General features: G+C 41.7%; 1 protein-coding gene across 1 annotated transcript; it reads left to right on the top strand.

Moving 5' to 3' along the window:
• Window positions 1-10,836: 10,836 nt before the first annotated feature.
• On the top strand, window positions 10,837-21,316 carry LOC104287824 (acyl-coenzyme A synthetase ACSM4, mitochondrial-like). The gene is made up of 13 exons (XM_009886557.1): window positions 10,837-11,037; window positions 11,497-11,707; window positions 12,240-12,447; window positions 15,747-15,890; window positions 16,314-16,470; window positions 18,023-18,102; window positions 18,614-18,737; window positions 19,133-19,213; window positions 19,430-19,531; window positions 19,893-20,020; window positions 20,110-20,209; window positions 20,776-20,895; window positions 21,230-21,316. Exons 1-13 carry the CDS (start codon window positions 10,837-10,839, stop codon window positions 21,314-21,316), a joined length of 1,743 nt encoding a protein of 580 aa, XP_009884859.1.
• Window positions 21,317-21,326: the final 10 nt, after the last annotated feature.

The following is a 21,326-nucleotide window of genomic DNA, read 5'->3' as shown; positions in this document are numbered from 1 at the left end:
AGTCCTCTGCTCTCTAAGGCCTTTGTGAGTGCCACACATTTCGGATAAATGGGTCAACTGGAGAAGGTAACACACTTTGCCTCTTTAATTTGGATGTTTACACTTCCAGTGGGTGATACAGCATATGGATACATTTCCAAAAAAAATGTTTATCTCAGCTTTTTGTGATGCATTCATAAAAGATCAGTATTTGTTTTCCTGTGGTATTTCCTAGGCAATCAGATGCGGAAATGAGGTTGTTTACTGGGTGAGGGGCCAGGGTTTCACAGCTAGGTTCTTTAAACCTCATTGTCTATTATTATTATTATTATGGTCAAACTGGCTAGTTCTGGATAGAAAGTATTAATTTCTTAGCTAATGAAATAACAGAAGTTTGAAGGAAGCAGAAAGGACTTTGTGCATTTCCCTTAATCAGATTAAATACTTCCACAGTCTTTTTCCCTTACCCATGCTTATGATCTGCAGCAAAACAACACTAAAGGTAAACCCCTTCTACTAGGTGACATGAAGCTATGCTCCTGAGAGATTCCTGAAGGAATCAGGCCTGTTAATGAGTGGAAAGAGGGTTGTGTAAATTCACAATGTCTGCATCCACTTAACCCCATTTGAAAACTCTTTTTTCCTATTAAAAAGTTCCTTTATAATTTTTTTCTCGTCATTACCAAGCTTTACCAAGCTTTTACCAAGATCAATTTGAATTCCTCTGGTACGCTATGGGGTCTGTCTGATACAGGTTGGATAAAATTTGACTATTCCTCATTTTCTCCATGGATTCAGGGATCATGCATCTTTTCACATGGCAAGCTACAGTATGACGCAGCAACTATTTTAAATGTAAGAATAAAAATGGTGTGTAATTGAAAGCAAAAGCTGTTGCGTTAGTGGGTTGTTGATGCGAGGCATGAGGGGGAGACAGTGCTCTCCCAATAGAGTGGAAATTCAGAAACATAGATTCAGTTTTTGTACTACCCACAGACATACGGATTGATCTAGGGCAAGTCACATCTCTCTGCAATACCACAGATTCTTTCTTAGTGAAAATGAATAATGAAATCTCCCTTTCCACGGTAGACCATCCTGAGGCATGCTCTGTTCCCACCAAATAATGATGTCGGTGTCTCTTTTATTTTTACTTGGTGTTTGCTTGTTGGAGTGCTCATGACAAGAAGTTTCAGTGAGTTCTCAGCAAATAGAACTCCTTATTTTAATACACAGAGTCTGTCTACGTTTCCTATCACTGACTATTTATCACATGATGTTGCAGCACAACCTTACCAGGCATCCATTCCTCCAGAGCCACATTGCAGGCAGGAGCTTTCCGCCTTAGTCCCATCCCACACAGTGTGTCGAGCACTGTCAGAGTGTAGTGATTTCAGAAGCTGGGATCCTCAAGGAGACCTGCAAAATTGCCATTTCTGTTTGTATGCAGCTGGACCCTAGATTCAGAGCATATTCTTTCCTTCAGCGATTCTAATGTGTTTATTTCTTGGGTTTTTTCCCAACGGATATGATGGCAGAGTAGAAAAATAAGACAGGGTTAGATATCTATGAATGTTGTGGCCAGACCGAATCAGTATGTTTGCAGTCACTCGCATACAGCATGTATCACGTGTAATTACCATTACAAATGTCTAGGGTAGAAGTTCTCTGGAGAAAATTTTTAACTCAGACCAGATTGTTCCGTGGTGCCACTTCAGTGGTTCAGATGAGGAGAAACTCCAAGTCCCATAAATCCAAGTTTTTGGACTTGCTCAACCCTCTACAAGAAATATCAATAGAATGCTGACACTAATGACAGTGTAGCCAAGAACACTGCTCTGCTGCTTCGCTCACACCGATACAAAGCAGAGGACATTTCTAAGAAGTAAATGGAGCCAAATTACTGTAAAGCAAATCTAAATCAGAAGCATTTCAAGCCCAGTTGATTTAATGTGGAACAGCACGTTGAATGAAAACGGGATTTTTCCCACTGAGTAGGATCTTTCACTGATGTACAGCAATGCTGTTGTATCGATTTCTCTCAGCTGTGCTGATTTACACCATTAGATAAATGAGAAGTGGACTTCAAATCAGAGTAAGAAAACATGTTTTTAAATGAGCATCTTTTACTTCTTCTAAAATTGTAGATCACTTAGGTAGTCAACTGCAAAATTGTCTACTTATTTAGAATAACAAACTGCATAAACTCAGATTTCTTTTACAGGGTATTGCAAGTGCAACTCATGAGAGGATGCAAATTAAACGTAGTGCATTAGGAAAAGCGGTTCCACCTTAAACATTCAGGTACTTTGATGACTGTAAAGCATTCTGGTTATTTCAGTCTGAAATGAGATAAGGTCCTGGCAGGACTGTTCTCTGTTTAGCAGCATATCACCGAACTAGTCATGAGTGAGGTTTCTTTCATTTTAGGTTATAGATGAAAATGGTAACATTCTGTCTCCAGGAGCAGAAGGCAACCTTGCTATCCAGATCAAACCAGCAAGGCCTTTCTGTGTTTGTTCTAGATATGTGGTAAGGAATCAAACCCATTTTGGGGAATATTTTCAGTTCACTGGTGACTTTTGAAGTGCCTCCCTCCAAACACAGGTATGCTTAGCTTATGAAATCCTGGGTTTTTCACTCAGCCCTGAAGGCATCATAACTGATCTCAGAAGCACTGGGTTTGGTTTACCACTGAACCAAAGATTTCAGAATTATTTGCCAAGCTCTGCTTCTTAATACCAAATTCTTATTTCCTAGGTATTGCATGGGGCTGCTTGAAGTAGAAGAGGGAGTGCCCTGACAGAGCATCCAGCAGGAGCTGAAACAGCTGCTGTCACCAGCCCAGACCCCACTGGAGGAGAGGTAAGGACATTGATATTAGGAGCTACCTAAAACTTCTAAGGTACGTGTATATTGAGAAATAGTTATGCCTGTGAGGGAAATCTTGGCTTGTATTAACATTGTAAAGATACAGACCAGTGTTTTCAAATACATTTGAGGAGACAAAGAGGCATCTAACTTTCTTTTGATTTCAGAAAATTAGGGGCACCTAGACAAATTTGAAACTCTGGCAATGGCTTCTCTAAGTCCCAATGAGATCCTATAGCTTGAAGCAATGTTTCCTAGCTATTCTTCTCAGCAAAGCTATTAAGCAAATGTGGCCCGCCTGCGTCACCTCTCCTTGAACACTGTGAGGACGTGATGTGGCTGCCCAGACATCAGTGAAGAATTCCCACCTGCTGGAAATGCCACTAGGCTCACTATGAGTAGTTTTAAGGCCCATATGTGGAACTCAGCAAGCGATGCAAAACAGAAAGTTGTTTGGACTTGTTGTTGGAAACTGGTATTTCCACTGACTTGAAAGAAATTTGATTGTAGAAAATTGAGTTATTCATCTTAGTCTTTCTGTTGAACATTATTTATCAAGTTAGTGATTGCTGAGTGTTGTCTTACTCTAGCTCTCTGCTTTAGGTGGTAAAAGCTTCTATTGTTCTGTCTCCTGAATTTACATCTTATAATCCTGAAAAATTAATTCTTCAGCTGAAAAATTCTTCAGGTGAAAAAAAAAGTTACTGCACCTTATGAATACCAGAGAAAGGCAAGCGTCACTGAGCTCTGAATATATGAGTAGTTCCTGGCAATGCACCCTAAAATTAAAATGCCTCTAATCAAACCTAAAAATCAGATTAGAAATACAATCAGGTTATATTTTGGAATAGCAGAATTTTGCTTTTTTTCTCCTGGAACCTCTTTTAATAAGGTTTTGAAATGTAACATTGAAAATCTGACCCCATCCTAGCTACCTAAGTAAACGCTGCTTAGGTGAACATCATCGGCCTGTCCTGATAGGATCTGATGTTGTCTTCTTACATTGAAACTATAGATGAACCTATATTAGATTTCACTGTGATTACGTACAGGGAAATGAAATGTTCCTTCACCTAATCAAATTGTGTCTATAAGCATAAATTTATCCTAATTATTTTAAACACAAGAATCAGATTTTACAAATTAAATACAGTTATAAAATATTAAATGTATTTCTAGACATTTTGAAAGACTAACTGAACAGAGAAAGATAATGCTTGGCTGTTACAATACCAGGGGGGTTGAATACTACAGCGTGGGCGAAAGCCTCAGCTGGCAACAATCAATAGGCTGTCAAGTTCCTCAGCAGAGTTATCACAGTTTGCAGTGGTCGCTGATTATCAGGCTCAAAAGGTACAGCAGGTTTGGGGGAATCTCAGCATGATTTTCACATCTCGTTACTGGTGGCAGTGGGCTGTGCAGAGGTAAACAGTACTACAGCCTTTCCAGGTGAGGCAGGACTCAAACTCCAACTAGCAGAGTATGGTTGGAAAGAACCCCAGAGTGTCCACATTCAGAGTTAAACATGAGTAGTTCATCAGGAGTAGCAGGGTAAGCCCTGCCTGGCTAAGCAATGATGCACCAGCTCCCACCAAAAGTCTTCAGAAAAGACTTTGCTGTCTGTCTTCGGCTTCCCTCGGTTTCTGCACAGGGTTCCAACAACACTGATACAGGGTTTTAGATTTCCCTTCCCTTTCCCTGAGTAACATCTTTGTTCTGGGAGATTAATTTTTCTCTCCTTGATTCTATGAGAACAGAGGGAAAACATGCTGGATATTTTAAATGTAATCCCATTTTTGGAGTGGAATAACTAGAAATAGCATTAGATTAAGTGCAATCATAAAAATGTTAAAAAATGTAATCTGGTCACAATTTCAGAATCCGATTCTTTTTAAGCACATTCAGATTTCAAATACGATTGAGTACTTTTTGGCAAAGTAATCCACTTACTTTGTCTGAAGTAATCAGATTGTTCATGTAATCCATTTATTCTACGTAAGTAATAAGTTTTTTAACGTAATCTAATTATGACCTTGGGAAGTAATCATTTTTAAAGCAATCTGAAAATATAATCCTGGAACAGCTTCTTGAGTTTTGGTACTGGTCTATGTTGGGCTTTAAACAGATCTGACTAGATTTTCCCCTGAGCCCTGGTCTAGTGGTGTAAATTGCTCATTACAGGAGGGAAGGTCTTGCTCAGGGGTTTTCCTCTCTGCTGTGGTCGCAGACTTCCCAGTCTATACATTGGGTCAGTCAGACTCACAAACATGTTAGTGCGGTTTTGTAATGATACAAAACCTGAACCCTCCCCAGAAAAAAAAAAAATGAAGAAACAAACAGGTGAATCAAAATATTGCTGTTTGGTGTGTGGGCAGGAGTTCTAGCTCTGCCTCATCAGCCAGGGTTTCACACAGCCAAATAAATCCCCTTAGTTGCTCCCTCTGAAATCTAAGTTGTGCTCAAATTCAGTGTTGTGTGATTGTCCCGCACTACTGATTTGAGGAATTACTGAGCCACCCAACTGATGAGTTCTGTTTCTCTGGAATGTAACTTGTTCTTTTTCTTGGGCGCTGGGACTGATGTGCTGCCTGCCTGCTTCATCCTCAAAAGAGCCCGTAGCTTTTAAAACCGCAGGCTTGCCGCAGAAGAGAACACAGCTTGCAATCAAGCTGTGTCAAACTGCAAAGTTTTGTTGTTATTTCCCTTTACAGGTGAGTTGGAGTTTGTTCAACAACTACCAAAGAAGATCTCCAGGAAGATCCAAAGGAAGAAACTAAGGAACAGAGAGTGGGGAAGAGCTTAGCTTTGCTGCTGAGCTCCTGATCAGCACGGGCTCATCCTGTACTGGTTTTCTGCCTCCTGGCATCCTGTTCCCTATCAGTCTAAAGAGGTGCTGAACAACCTTCCGAATAACAGTAGAAGCTACCAATTTTTGTTCTGGTCCTTTGGGGTGTTTCTAAAGCAACGTATTCCCTATAATTTTAAGTGTATGTGGCAGAAACTGTTCTGAAAATAATGATAAAAGAGGAGAAATCAGACTGCCTTTAGTTTTTGCCTTTGATTTTCTATGTGCCTTGTTATCACTGAAAGCCACAAAGTATGCAACTATGTGTCAAATATTATTTTGTGAGAATGTTTTTTAATAATTGTTGATCAGACTTCCAGCTTTAGCCAGTCTGGGTCACGTATAGTTTCAGGATTAAATATAATGAAGGATTTCCTGGACTGAATAGTCGGTTCAGACTGTTATTTCCATAACAGTCAAGCACAGTTACGTGGATATGGGTGCAGCAGAGGTTTAGATCATCCCTGTTAGGTCACATCTCACGTTTCTTGTTACCCCTCTGTAGCATTTGCACCTCACACTGTGCTGCTACAGCACAGCCTGTGTACTCTTTATTCTTGCTTCAGAAGATATAAGTAGTAGTTGAACTCTATGACCAAGGCTGTCTTTACTGGAAGCACAAAAACACCAGTGAACCAGAAAAAAAAACAGGGTTATTTATCTCAAAATTTCCTGGTTCTGCTGTAAACCCACTATGTGGTACCTATGAACAAATCTGCTGTTGTACCAAGAGCCTGGGAAAATAGCAAACGTGCTGGGTAGTAAAGCTGTTGATGACCTTTCAAGACAACTAATTGAGTTATTAACTGGCAAACAAACACAAGTCCCAGGAGAGGCTGTGCCAGGAGGATTCTGTGGGTGGATCTTACCTCTTTCATACCCTTAAGCTCTGAAATGGGTATTGCTTTACTTTCCACCTACAAAGCACGTAATGGCCTGAGGTCAAAAACAAAGAGAAAACAAATGCACAAAATGCTGCATCCGTGTAGATTACATCAATCTAAATAAATCGGAGTTTGCACTACTGAAACCGGGGGATAGTTGAAAATTTATTTCTTTAGGAGCAGACTTAGACCTCAAATGAAAAAAAAAAATCCCAAACAACAAAACAACAAACGCAGTTTGTGGAGTATTTGCATACCGAGTACGTTACATTTTTTAAGGAAATTACAAAAGTGACTGAAAGGAGGTCATTTTGGTTTTTTTTTTTATTCATCGGCCCTTTGGAGATTCATTCCACAGAGAAAGTCTTTAGGCTGCCTCCTATCCAAAATGGTGTACTTGAAGTAAGCAACAAACGTGCCAGAGAGGAACTACATCATCTGCCATGGATGATTCTCTACTACATTTGCATCAACAGCTGCTCTGAATTCTACTTTTGGGGAGCAGGTAGTTACATTTTGGTGAGCAAATGAGAAACTTCTCTGGATTTCATTGCTACTACCATGAAAATCACTGGTCAACTTTTTTTCCATGTGTGCTGGTGGAAGGCTGCTATAGTACACTCACTGTTTGGGGGTTGTCATACTTCTTATTTGTTTGTTTTAGGACTTCGAGGACAAATTAGGCTTATCCATCTGTGTGTGTATCACCCATCATTATTGCACTGAATAATGGTTAATGACATTTCCAAACAGTAGCAGCTGTGTTGCGTGTCTCAAAATGTATTTGCATGGCGGAGGCAGCCAGGGGGATGTCACTAGAGTTGTAGCTGTAAATCCCTGAGTGCTCTTAGGAATTTACCCTGTTTTACCCTGGGAAAAGGGCCAAATCTGGCTGCCTTGCAAACTTGTGAGCAAACTCACTCCTTGATTTCAGTCTCTCCACATTGGGTTGAAGATGGGCTTAATGCCCTCTCGTGTATGTACACTAGAAACACCGTGTGTTCAGAATGGCTCTTTGTGTGCGTGTGCATTACACAGCTCCAAAGTCACTTAACAGCCACAGTAAAGTGAGGAATGGGAGTAGTCCTTTGCAACATGGGGAGAGCATATTGTGCCCTGTTACAGAGGCATGAAGTTCCTCAAACCCTGACCCAAATATTCTTGCTCTGAATCTCACTGTATGTGCTCCTGAAGTGTAAATTCAAAGAACTGAGCACTGCACTGTTTTTCTCCAGGTTTCACTGGGAATTTCATGTGTTTGTCATTGCCCTGTCCATTTTAATTTCTCTGACTGAGTACATAGGCTTCCAGGCACCTTAAGACATAGTTATCCTTGCTCCCAGTCTTGATTGAAAAATGGTAAGAGGAGAAGCAGAACCAGTTAAATAGCAGTCAGATCAGAAAAATGGGGTAATTCTCTTTTCAGATCACCTTAACATCAGTAAACATTGTCACTTCAGGCAGTCTGCTGTGTCCCCTTTTTAAAAAGTGTTAAAATGAGACAGGTAGCCTGTAATTAGTTTAGTTTTGAGTATCTGCTTTTCCAGAATATCATGCGTGATCTGCCAAGCTGGAGAGGGTCATCTCCTAACAGTGAACTCCTCAGCTGGTCAGGAGAGCTGGCTCAGAGTCCACAACGAGACACAGAAGACAGGGAGAGAGAGGTTGCACATGACTTGTGCAAAGACACTGATGCCAATTTGGATAGTTTACTTCTGAGTAATTTCAGAGCTTACATTCAGTTTGCAAAAGTGACTTGAAAGCTTTCAGATAGCTCTAACACACAGCAATTTGGTGGTTTTCCTGGAAGGCTGCATTGACGCCTGCAGAGATTCCACGCGTGGGCTCTAATAGCCTGGTTCTGCCTCTCCATCGTCCATTACTTCCATGGCTGCTGTCTGTGCTTGTTGTTTCTAGCAGCATCTCTGACTGTTTCCTGACTACGATCCTTAATTATACCCTTTATTGCCTTTATATAGAATCATAGAATCATTTAGGTTGGAAAAGACCATTGAGTCCACCCGTAAGCCTAACACCACCCAGTCCACCACTGTCCCTCAGTGCCACATCTACATGGGTTTTAAATATCTATATTTAGAAATGGTCTAGAAATATTATATAGCCTATATGTATGCTTATGTATAGCCTTTATTTATCTAGGTCTTAGTTTAAAAATATTCTCCCTTTGCAGCTTTTATTGCCTGCGGTAACAATACTAGCGGGCTGTACTGTGTAGTAGATTCACCTAAACCAAGTGTCTTATAATAGCTGGAGTTCCTGCATCACGTTGCTGCCTTCCAGAGCATGGATTTTTTTGCCTCGTCCCTTTGTCGCCCTGTTTCATAGCAATGACTCCTTAGTTTGAGTTTTCATTGTCCTCCTCAGAGCTGATGGCCCACGTCTGAACTGCATGTATTTTCTCCACAGAAATGTCAGGTGATATTTATTGGAACCAGGCTTATGAAAATCTTCATATCTTTATCATACCAATTCTCATACTATGTTTGACTCTAGAATCTGAAAATAAAGTCCTACTCTTGCTATTTCCAAAGTCATTGGTGCCATAGAATAGAGTTATATATTAATGTATGGTGGATTATCCATTCTCCAAAGGCAGTGAACCAGAAATTCATAGTCAGTGCTCTTTCCATCTTCTCTCAACTTTTTCAGTGATTGTGCCTTTCTTCAGAAGGTAATTGGAGAAATGAAATCTGTGCTCTCGTGGGGAAATAATCCCCACCACGGAACGTGACGTGTGATACTAATGAAGCGCTACAACTGCTCGGAGAACTAGAGCGAGCCAGGAGGAGGCAATACTCGCCAATTAAGTACTAGGCAAGATACACGAGGAGGAGTTGAAAGAAGTCGCACCTGATCACAAATAACGTCTCCAGGTAAGCACAACCTATTTAAACACCCTGAGAAATTAGTTTTTATTTAGCAGTTGTTCAAATGCTTAGTCTTCTATAATGTTGTGTTTTGTTCCTCTTTCTTCACATGATTCTCACTTTTATGAAGGAGGGTGGACTACCAGAGAGCAGTTACACTTTTTTCTTTTGTATCAAGCAGACTGAAGAAGTAGCTACTTTCTGCAAGAACATCTTCTTGGTCTGAGTCTGCAATTGCTGGCTCAGATCTAAGGGAAAAATAAAATGGCAGCCAATTCTACAAAGATTTCACTGATTACCATGAGTTCTGGAATCAGGCTTTTTGTAATGACCTGCTAAAGAGAGAGATAAGCAATATGTTATAAGCAGACTACGTGAAAAAAAGAAAAAGACTGCATCTGTATATTTTAGTCTCTGAAGCTGAATGTATCCTGAGCACCATGTTCCCATACGTACAGCTCTAATTAACCTCACTCTTTTGCAAAGTATTTTCAGGGTAGTACACAACTGCAAATGGTATTTTGTGAAATCAAATGCAACTCTGTATATTAAAGGACAAATGCAGATGTGGCAAAAGCATCAGGCCAGTAAACAAATCAATAATAGAATGTGGAAAAACACCTCTGAGTTATTCCTGATACTTTGCTATTCAACTAATACAAGGCAAATGCCAGGGGGAGGAGGGAGCACAATCTTTTCTTTCAACAAAAGGAAGGCAGGGCAAATGGTGCAATGTGGAACATACTTCTGGTTAACGTTTGTTGCTTTAGCAACAAAAGCAACAGTAAGGACGTTTATGACATCTCTTCTGTATTGGCTGAATGCAGACCCCTCACCCCTGCTTCCTACTGACTACCCTGGTCTTGAGTAGTTGTGTGTGATGGTTATATCCTGGATTCTGAGGCAAAAGGCAGGAACAGAAGATGGCATCCATCCTGCAACCAAATCTGTGTTTTCCGTTAGTAGCCTTGTAGGGCTGGGTGAGATTGCTGTGGTGCTTAAAACATGGGGATAGTGGCTACACGTCCTGACAAGTTCCTGTTGGGTTTTTTATTTTTTGGACAGAATAGGAATTGTCAGCTCCAAGAGGAATTCTCTGAGAAAACTGTGGACAGATGAAAACGCAGGAGACTTAAAAGGGTTATCAGAGCTCTAGCTTACCCATAAGGAGAGGTGGGATAAAATGTCATAAAGAGGTGGACTTGCTGCTCTGTATACATCTGTTCCATTTGGAGCCAACAGCTCATCTGGGAATGTGCACATCATAATACTATTGATTTTTCTTTCTCTTGCAGGAGGGAAATAATCATTAAAAAATAGTTCTGATGGTTATCGTCTCCAAAAGCCCCCATATATCTGCTTTTGTGCCATGAAGATTTTACTTGAATTTCAAGTGTTGCGGTCCACATGGAGCATCCAGACACTGTGCAGATTATTCCACCAGTATCACAAGACTTTTGCAGCTTTGAATTTCTCAGATTACGAAGCTATCAGTCGTTGTGAACAGGAAGTACCTGAGTACTTTAATTTTGCAAGTGATGTGCTGGACAAGTGGTCTCAAATAGAAAAGGTAGCATTTCTGACCCTGTAGATTAAGTATTTTTAGTGTGCCCCTTTCCCCAAGGTCAAGCCTAAAACCATTGGCTTCAGTGGAACCAGAATTCCACCCCTCCCTCCCCCCATTTCTCTTTTAATATAATCGTACGTTGTAGAGAAAGGAGGGGCAATTTGCTGTAGCATCAGAAGGGACATGCTGCTTTGTCTCTGTGACTGATGCAGCAGTGTGTGCAGTGCTGTGTTCGTAAAAGCCTCGAAGTAATTTACGAGCATTGCAAATCAGGTGGATATACACAACAACTTATACGTGCCTTGGAAAAGGGCTCTTTTAAACAAAACGTGCTTAATATTCCTGCCCTACAATATGTAACACTATCAGATTCTTCTGCCTGGAGCATCCCAAAAACTCTGCAAGGAACTACAGGCGTCTCAGAAGTAACCAGCATGCTGTTTACCCTTGCATTGTGTATAGGAACGAAAGGGACCATCAAACCCAGCTCTTTGGTGGATAAATGGGAAAGGAGATGAAATGAAATGGAGCTTTGAAGAGCTGGGCTTCCTGTCCCAAAAAGTGGCCAACGTGCTCTCTGGGCCATGTGACCTGCAAAGAGGAGACCGAGTTTTAGTGATTCTACCCCGAATCCCAGAGTGGTGGCTGCTGAACGTGGCTTGTATGCGAACAGGTGAATTGTATCATTCCTAACAGTCCTAAACAGATTGTTTGTTGCCTTCTATGCCAAAAGTTGGCTAACGGTTCATTTAACAATTACATTTCTTATTTGACTTTGTACCTTGAACATTTGACAATCAAAGGGGCTGACAGGGGTAGTCTCTTATAACTGATGGAATTACCTTCATCATTTTTCTTTCACTTTCTGTGGCTTGTGCTGATTGTGTTAAATCAATTTTGTTGTGTTAAATCAACTTAATTTAACTTCAACAGGCTTAAGTTAAAGCTGCTAGTGTTTACTGCCCCAAAATTATACTTCCTCCTTACATTGTGCCTGGAGCAAAGGATCTCATAGAAACAGAAGCTATTTTGTACTTCAGATCTGTACATGTCTATTCAAGTTCATGTGTGTGGGACTTGTTTTACCTCCTTCTCATTTCTAGATTGAATGGTGCTGGTATTCAACAAATCAAGAGAAGCCATGAAGTCATTTGGACTGAAAGTGAAAAATGCCTAATAAATTTCCCATTTTATTGCACCTTCAGGTGTTATCATCATCCCAGGGACAACACAACTGACAGCACAAGACATTTGCTATAGATTGCTGGCTTCCAAGGCCAAGTGCATTATTACAACTGATGTGCTTGCTCCTGCAGTGGACTCAGTTGCATCCAAGTCCCAGTTTCTGAAAACGAAACTAATTGTATCTGAAAGTAGCAGGACTGAGTGGCTGAACTTCAGTGATTTGCTCAAGTAAGTGCCTTCTACCTTATCTCCGTCATAGTTATCTCTAGTGGAAAATTTCTCATGTTGTTTAAACACACTGGTGTGCTTGTGTCTCATTAATGAACTAGATACCTTTGAGGGGGTGGGAGAGAAGGCAATTTAGTCTCTTTTCTATGAAGAAAGGGAGTATTTGGGAAGAGCCAAATTGCTAATTAAAAAATAAGTACAGTCTTGTGATGTCTAGGTTTCTTATATGTGACTATGAAATTAGATGGAAAAATGGACAGGAGGGCCTCTTTTATTGACAGCTGTGGCCTATTTACCCTCTAAAGCTCAAAGAAAAATATTCTATACCAATTATTCCAATCCGTATTCCTACAACTTAATGATAATGAGGCTAATGTGAATAGCTTTTCACTATGAAAGGCTAAAAAAGGGCACTGCAGAACCTAATGTGTTTAGGAATCCACCTGCCTCACTGCTGAAAAGCAGCTGCTAAAATGGCACTGCAGAAGGGGTGGAGAGGCAGAGTGGGGAAGAGAAGCAGATACCCTGCTGCAATCTGCTAAGGGCCCTAGGTGTGATTTTACCAGCTGATATATTGTTAAAAGCATCTATGTAGCTAGCACCATTCTTTCAAGGAGGGATCCAGGCTCTTCAGTCACTTTAAGAGCTTTATGAGATGTACCATGTGTTGTCACAGGTGTCTGAACTAGCATTACCTGTGCAGCTTGCTGTAGTCTCACTGCATTTCCATCTGCTCCTTTGAACCATTGCCCACTTCAGTGTCACTAAACTGGGAGGTGGAGGAAGCAGTAACACTGCATTCTCAAACCTCCTAGAGCTACTAAAACATTGTCAAGTTGATTTGATGAATCCCCTTTCATGCTGGGCTAATATTCCATGGTTCAGTTCCATGGCAGAGGGTAAAATTGATTTGATAAAACCTAAATTCTGGCACTGTGTCAGTCCTGCAGAGGCTGTCTCTGGCGGTCGGACAGGTAAGCTGTCTGGTTTCCCCGAATGGCTGCCTTGGAAAGTGCTGGCTGTCTGGCTCCAGGGTTGCTCAGCTGTCAGGCTCCCAGTCTTCCCAGAGTGCTGGGCTGCTGTCCTGCCTGGCTCGCTGTCTCACAGATCACTGGCAGTCTGCCTACCTAGTGGGCTAATTGCCCAGACTTCCCAGCTCGCCATGTCCTCAGCTGCCTTCGCTGACTGCTGAGCTGGCCAGGAGGCGGCGGGGCTCTGGAGTGAGGGCTCCCGGGCAGCCTGTCCCACTGCCAGCCCGCACGGGGAAACGGCTGGCCTGGGGACACAGTCTTCCCACACCCAACCTTGCAGGCATGGGCAATGTTTGCATGCCAGGCAAAACCTTTTTGAGCATCAGTCCTGGCAGAGAAAAAGAAACAGCTTTGCTTTCTCATCCTAGTAAGAGATGAGAAGTATTTCCCTTCATGTGCCAGACAACAAGAGCTTGAGCCTCCGCATACTTAGCAAACATGGCAAGGATAATTAACTAGTGGGACCACCTGTTAAAAGAAATCATAGAATCATAGAATTGTCTAGGTTGGAAGGGACCTTTAAGATCATCAGCTCCAACCATCAACCTAAAACTGCCAAACCCACCACTAAACCATGTCCCTAAGCACCATGTCTACCCATCTTTTAAATACCTCGAGGGATGGTGACTCCACCACTTCCCTGGGCAGCCTGTTCCAATGCTTAACAACCCTTTCTGTGAAGAACTTTTTCCCAATATCCAATCTAAACCTCCCCTGTTGTAACTTGAGGCCATTTCCTCTTGTCCTGTCACTCGTAATTTGGGAGAAGAGACCAACCCCCACCTTTCTACAACCTCCTTTCAGGTAGTCATAGAGAGCAATAAGGTCTCCCCTCAGACTCCTTTTCTCCAGGCTAAACAACCCCAGTTCCCTCAGCCGCTCCTCATAAGACTTGTGCTCCAGACCCCTCACCAGCTTCATTGCCCTTCTCTGGACACGCTCCAACACCTCAATGTCTTTCTTGTAGTGAGGGACCCAAAACTGAACACAGCACTCGAGGTGGGACCTCACCAGTGCTGAGTACAGGGGGAAGATCACTGCCCCAGTCCTGCTGGTGGCACTATTCCTGATACAGGCCAGGATGCCATTGGCCGCCTTGGCCATCTGGGCACACTGCTGGCTCATATTGAGCCAGCTGCATACCAGGGCCCCCAGGTCCTTCTCCGACGTGCAAATGCTGGGTCCTCCCTCAGCAAATCACATTAAGGCTGTCAGATATGCTTTCTGGAGGGCACTTTGGTCAAACACAAGATGCTGGGACTTTTGGTGGCTGTTAAGGGAGGCAAATAAAAGAGATCCAGTTGGCGTTTTTACTCTGGAGGAGGTGGACATGAGAATAGTTAAAGAGCAAGACCAGCAACACTTTACAGAACTAGCAGTGCAAGAGTGAGGGGATCTCAGTAGTTTCCTATCCCTCTGTCCTGCTTTGAGATAAAACAGAACCATTTTTCTGTTCAGTAATTTTATTCTGCGGCTAAGCCTCTTCTAACTGAACTCTCTGAAATTAACAGCATATTGTGGAGACACTTCACTCTCAGAGATAAAGCCTGATTATTTATAATTATGCCAAGGCATGGTAAGCAGAGAGGCTCTTGCTTATGCTCATTGCTACAACACCCCAGGCCAGCTCGCTTTGTTATTTGCCCCGTTGGAGGGTCAGAAGCGGAAAAGCGTAGAGGGGTCCCATCTGCGGGGAGGAGCGGACAGGACAGGTGACCCAGAAGTGATCAACAGGGTATTCCATCCCATCTGCCTCATGGTCTGTATAAAAGCTGAGGGATCAAAGGGTCAACTCTTTTCTTCCTTCAGTGGCCGACGTCTGAGGAGGACTCTGTTCATCTGACTTTGATCCCAATCTGTGCATTCCTGAATCCAGTTCCAGAATCCAGTTCTCATCCATCATTGAGTCCAGTCTGGGACTTTCCCAGTGGCAGCCAGTGACGTAATCATCATCCTGGGAGCTTGATACTGGTTTTATATATATCATTTCATTATTTCCTTTTTATTATTTTATTATTAATATTTTAATTAAAGTAGTTTATTTTTTTCTAAACTCATGTCTCTCTCTCTCCCTCCTCTCCTTGGGGAGAGAGGTTGGGGAGAGCATCTGTGGTTCATTTCAGTGGCCAGTCCGGCCTAAACCTCAACACCCTCGCATCTCACAATGCGAAGTGTCCCACATATACTGAGCACAAAGGATCCAAGATAAGTGTGCTGAATAACACCAGCTATTGTTTCATATAACCTTTCTTTTTTTTTTTTTTTGAGGGTTGCCCCTGCTGTCCATAACTGCGTGAAGACAAAAAGCCAGGATCCAATGACAATCTATTTTACCAGTGGCACCACAGGCTCTCCCAAAATGGTTGAACATTCCTATGGAAGCTTTGGTCTGGGCTTTTTTCTCTGTGGGAGGTGAAGTATACAGCTAATCATGCCTTTGCAGCTCTGAAAGGTGAAGCAAACAGAAGAGGGTTTGTATGTGATAAAATTATGATAGATGATGAGGCTTCTGCAAAACTGTACGTGTCATTTCTTTTGGTCTCCTCAGCTGAATTTTACCCAGGAAGCAAGGATGGTGTTCAATATGGTATATGGCTCCATGTTAGAAACTACTTGCCTGTTAATCCAGGCTAAATAATGAGTTAGGATACCATTTGATTTTCTTTATCTTTGCCATCAGGATAAACGCTAGGCAAAAGGCATTTATCTGAGCTCTTGAATTTTGGATCAAATTTACCATGCCTTTATAAGGCAAAAAAAACCCAAACCCAAGCCCTCACGTTCTTAATTTCCACTTGCAGCCACCCTTATGTGCGCCACTTTTCTCTTCAACAGATACTGGATGAATTTGACTCCCTCAGACATCATGTGGAACATGTCAGACACTGCGTGGGTAAAGGCAGCTATTGGGAGCGTTTTTGGTCCGTGGTTACAGGGCGCGTGTGTTTTTGTACATGCCATGCCACAGTTTGATCCAAGAGCAATCTTAAATGTAAGAACACCATGCTCACAATGAACAGTTACTCATATTTCATGTTGTTTTCCAGGCAGGCCACAAAACAAAGCCTCTTAGGTTTATGGGATTAGCTGTTTTAAGATGGCATAACCACAAGGTGATTGTTCTTTGAGTAGGAATATGATACAGGAAGGATTTTGCAGCATGACTCTCTTGGGCATAGGATATTACCAGCTGCTTCCGATCAGTAGGAGTTACTGGTATTACTTAAACCTCTCCCCTACTGTATTTCACTGTTGAAATTATAAATGTGCTGAATTACATGTAAATTAATATTTTAATTACACTGCTGTGACCCTTAAGAAAGGCAAGTCAGTACTGGAAAACACTGAAGCTGTGAGATTGACTTGTTCTTAAAAGAATTTATTTTCAAGCTTCTCAAGCCAATCTTGAATTTTAATCTAATGCAAAGGGAAGAGTACTGGTTCAAAGCACCTATGTGGAAAAGTGTACTTTCCTAACATGTGGGGGTTATTTCGGGATTTTAATCTCATTTCATTTCCTTTCTAAAATGGTAGTTGACAGTTTGGTTTTCTTTTTTTTTGGCATAAATTTCTTGGCCTTGCAAACACCCGCTCACAATGTGCGTGGGGTTTCACATTTCTGCACAAAATGAAGTTTCATAGTAGAGGCTGCTTTACCCATGGCGTGGCTGGAGCGAAGACTGGTGAATGAGAGGTCTTCCCCTTGCTTTTATTTATCACTACCTGTTCCCCTCTCTGAGCAGATTTTCATTGCAGGCATAAGTGAGGTTTAAAAAAAAAAAAAAAAAAGTAAGGCTTTGCTCTACCTGCATGACTGTGAATGATCTGCAGGTGTTACGGGTGAGAAATAAAGATGTGTCAGAAAACTGAGGCTCAGCTGAGATCTTTATTTTTCTAGCAAGGCATTGATGTCCTGTGTTCTGTCCCAGGTAAAGGAGGATATCTAAATTTGCCAGTCCAAGCCAGCCTTTTAATACAGCATTACTCACAGCTCAGCCAGAGTTCATGGAGACTTGGCTTTGCGCATCAGGCCCTTTGTCAGGACAGCTGAGGGAATTGCAGCATGTCTAAAGATTTGCGACAGTCTGTTTCGGAAAGTGTGGATCTCGATAAAAGACTGACACAGGCAAAATGTTGAAAAGAAACCTGTAATGTTAGGTGCCTCCATTTTGAGGTGCCTGACACTGTCTTAGGGTGAGATGTGAGCTTTACTGAAATGGCCTGCAAAGCTTATGTTGCACCTCCAGGGCCAGTGTTTCATACCAAGGGATGGTCCTTGTGCTTCAAGTGAGCATCAGGACAAATTAGGTACACCAGTGGTTTACCACAGTCAATGTATCACCTCTTCAGCTGGTGTTTGGAGCACTGTAAGATCTTTCCTGAACAGTGACAGCAATTACTTTGCTTTCCATGTAAGTGAGGTTACAATCAGGTCTTGTAATTTGTGCCCTAGTATGGAATGAAAGGAATAGTTAGCAGCAGCTTTTTTTTCCCCAAACAATATTGTTTTACCCTCTCTTTTTTGTTTTTTTTTCATTTGTCAGACGTTGTGCAGATACCCAGTGACCACTCTGTGCAGCGCCCCAACTGCCTACCGCATGCTGGTGCAGCACGACCTCGCCAGGTACCGCGTGTCTGTTCACAAGTGACTGTGCCATGTCTGTTCAAGCTATTGCCTGGCTCTCTAACAATGATTTCTACAGTCTGTCATAGCCACTTAAACCCTCAGAGTGGTGGAAATTCTGTGTTGTAGGCAGCGGCTGTGAGGAGGTAGAGCCTTTTCCTTAGCACTGCAGAGAGAGGTGACAAAATCCACCTTAAGCACCTCCAACCCAGAGCAAATTTTGCCCCGAGGTGTTACAGAGAGTGAATACAGAGGCCAGTATTCAGCCCTTGAAGGCACATGTGTGGCTGCACTGTCATCGGTGCTTTGCATCTCCGCAGCTCACGGCTTTGGCAGTCCCTTTCCAGCCCCACTCCAACTGGAGCTATAGGCTTTCTCTCAACCCTAACCCTAACCCTAAGAGAGTCCAATGTGTCCTGAAGTCATGGGGTTGGACATAGGGATGTCCGGGAGTGTAGAATGTGTCCCTTTCTGTTCCCTTGATACTCAGCAATGTCCTCTGTCTACAAAGGTATGCATTCAAGACACTGAAGCACTGTTTGACTGGAGGGGAACCACTCAACCCAGAAGTGCTGGCACAGTGGAAAAGCCAAACAGGACTGACTATCTATGAAGGCTATGGCCAAACTGAAATTGTACGTTCAGCTTTTTTGTAAAGGGTTACAACTCAGCTATCACTTTAGGGGACTAAAATATCTCATTCCTCTTGGTAAATCTGGAACTTGGCCATATATATTTGACTAAAAAGAATGATGGCATTAGAATACGTCACAATTGCCTACAAGAGGTTTTATTGTTTTGCTTAGAATTATGGCTTGGTTATGATACTGCTTCTAAGACTACTTAAGCTGTAAAATACCTTGGAACTTTTTGTCCAAGACTGCCAGTGAAGTTCACAAATGTTTTGGCTCATACAGATGAAAGACTTAGATCTTATGCTAGCTCAACACTAGGCATAGTACAAGAACAGAACTGGTCTCAGGAATGACAGTGAAAAATACCTGGGCTGGTTGTTTGTCTTTTCCAACAGGGAATGATATGTGCAAATATGAAAGGAATGAAAATTAAGCCAGGTTCCATGGGAAAGGCAGCTCCCCCCTACGATGTTCAGGTATGTTGGTGCCCTTTTCTGTTTGTTGATTTCATAGGAAGTAAAATACAAGAGAGTACAACATGCTGTACAGGTTTTGGTACTATACAGTGGTATTTCGGTACTATACAGGGGATGCTGACTTTTTTAGTTGAGCTGTTGGCTGCTGGTTAGTTTTAGAACATGGTTTTCTTAAAGTGGGAAGTTATAATCACCCATTTGCTTTTCCTATTGCAGATTATAGATGAAAATGGCAGTGTTCTGCCTCCTGGGAAAGAAGGAGATATTGCTATCAAAATGGATGCCAAGCGGCCATTTACTTTTTTCACTCAATACCTGGTAAGCCAAAATTGAATTTCAGGAGAGCCAGTTCAGGCCTGCGGCATGGTATGTATTTATAGTAACAGGAGCAGGTGCAACACCAAAGAGCTGTGGCTCTTCTTGACTTGACAGTGTTCTGACTTACGAAACTTCCATTCTCTCCCCCATTCTTCTGCAGACCTATTGTGTGGTCTTCAGTTCTGTATCTGCCCTTGTGATCAGTTTTCCCCTTTGGAAAAAGCAAGCACAAGCTCTTAAATTCTTGAAACAGAAAACAAGCAATGAAAGATACTATGGGTGGTGTCCAAAGAGGCAAAACTCATCTCTTAGCTTAAGGCTTCTCGGTAATTAGAACATTTAATTGTTGCTTGTTCAACAGGATGATCCAGTGAAAACTGCTTCCACAATCCGTGGGAACTTCTATCTCACTGGTGACAGAGGGAGCATGGATGAGGATGGATACATATGGTTTATGGGGAGATCTGATGATGTCATCATCTCCTCTGGGTTTGTAGATTTCGGTTAAAATGCCAAGAAATGTCTAATAAATAACCATATAACTTTCACCTACTAAGCATTTAGTGTCTCTCTCCTAGGTATCGTATCGGACCATTTGAAATAGAGAATGCCCTGATACAGCACCCAGCTGTCATTGAGTCGGCTGTTGTCAGTAGCCCAGATCCCATCAGAGGAGAGGTAATTAGTGGTCACTCTCCTATTCATAAAGTGCCCTGTGTGGCAGAGCTTACACTCAACTTCCATCAAATTCATCAGACTCTTAATATAGCTATACAAACTTTTCCATCACTTTACCCAAAGTGAGGGGAGCAGTAGTTTGTGTATCCCATATTCCTTTTTTTTTTTATTTAAATGAAAATATAATTCTTACTTTCCTAAAGAACATGACACTGAATATAAAGGTGACTCTGGTAAGAACTGATGTACACTGACCCACTGTCTGGAAAATTACAGAAAAGGCCCCAGCATCTAAGAACGTTAGAACAGTTCTTTACAGAACTACAAATTTGGAAGCAGTTTGAAACTTTTGTCATGTATTACTTCTGACCTTTACTAATGTAAAGTAGAAACAGTCTTTCATCCCAATTTTATATTTGCTTACACAAAAGCAAATTTTGCTCTACAGCACAGGTGTGATAAAGCAAGCCTGTAGTGCAGGCAATACTCACTTAATTAATTGCCTCATTTGTTAGGTTGCTGTAGTGTAATTAATGTTGTATTTTTTGTTTATTTTCCTTTTGTAGGTGGTAAAAGCTTTTGTGGTCTTGTCTCCTTCCTTTAAGTCACAAGATCCAAAGAAACTGGCCTGTGAATTGCAAGATCATGTCAAGAAAGTCACTGCTCCATACAAGTACCCCAGAAAGGCAAGTAAACGTGACTGTATTAAAAAAAAATAAAATCCCCAACACCTGTTTTAACTGTGGAGAGGCTAGAAACAGAAAGATTAGACTCACTTCAAACTCAGTAACAAAAAAAGCCCAAATATGTATTGTGCAAGAAATATGACAAATACTATTTTAAAGATGATTTTGGAAAATAATAGATACAACACAATCTAAAACCAAATTGGAGTTACTTCCCCAGTCACCAAATTCTTATTTAAATTAAGTAGGATGGAGACCTATGCTATTCTGAAAAAAAAAAAAAAAAAATATAAATTAAATCTACTCATTTTACTTTTTTCCTCTTTTGAATCAGATTGAATTTGTCCAGCAGCTGCCAAAGACAATCACTGGGAAAATCAGACGGAATGAGCTGAGGAACAACGAGTGGGGGCAGCTTTAGTTTTGATAAG

The sequence above is a fragment of the Charadrius vociferus genome, unplaced genomic scaffold, assembly GCF_000708025.1.
Source record: "Charadrius vociferus isolate BGI_N301 unplaced genomic scaffold, ASM70802v2 scaffold46, whole genome shotgun sequence".
NCBI classification, from domain to species: domain Eukaryota; kingdom Metazoa; phylum Chordata; class Aves; order Charadriiformes; family Charadriidae; genus Charadrius; species Charadrius vociferus.
Note: the sequence above shows the minus strand (reverse complement) of the source record. Positions and strands in the feature narration are given on the sequence as shown.

Excerpts from the sequence above, each read along its gene's own strand:
- LOC104287824 (XM_009886557.1), top strand. The coding sequence starts at position 10,837 with ATGAAGATTTTACTTGAATTTCAAGTGTTGCGGTCCACATGGAGCATC. Across the intron at positions 11,708-12,239 it reads CGTGGCTTGTATGCGAACAG|GTGTTATCATCATCCCAGGG; the intron begins GTGAATTGTATC and ends TTGCACCTTCAG. Across the intron at positions 16,471-18,022 it reads ATCCAAGAGCAATCTTAAAT|ACGTTGTGCAGATACCCAGT; the intron begins GTAAGAACACCA and ends TTCATTTGTCAG.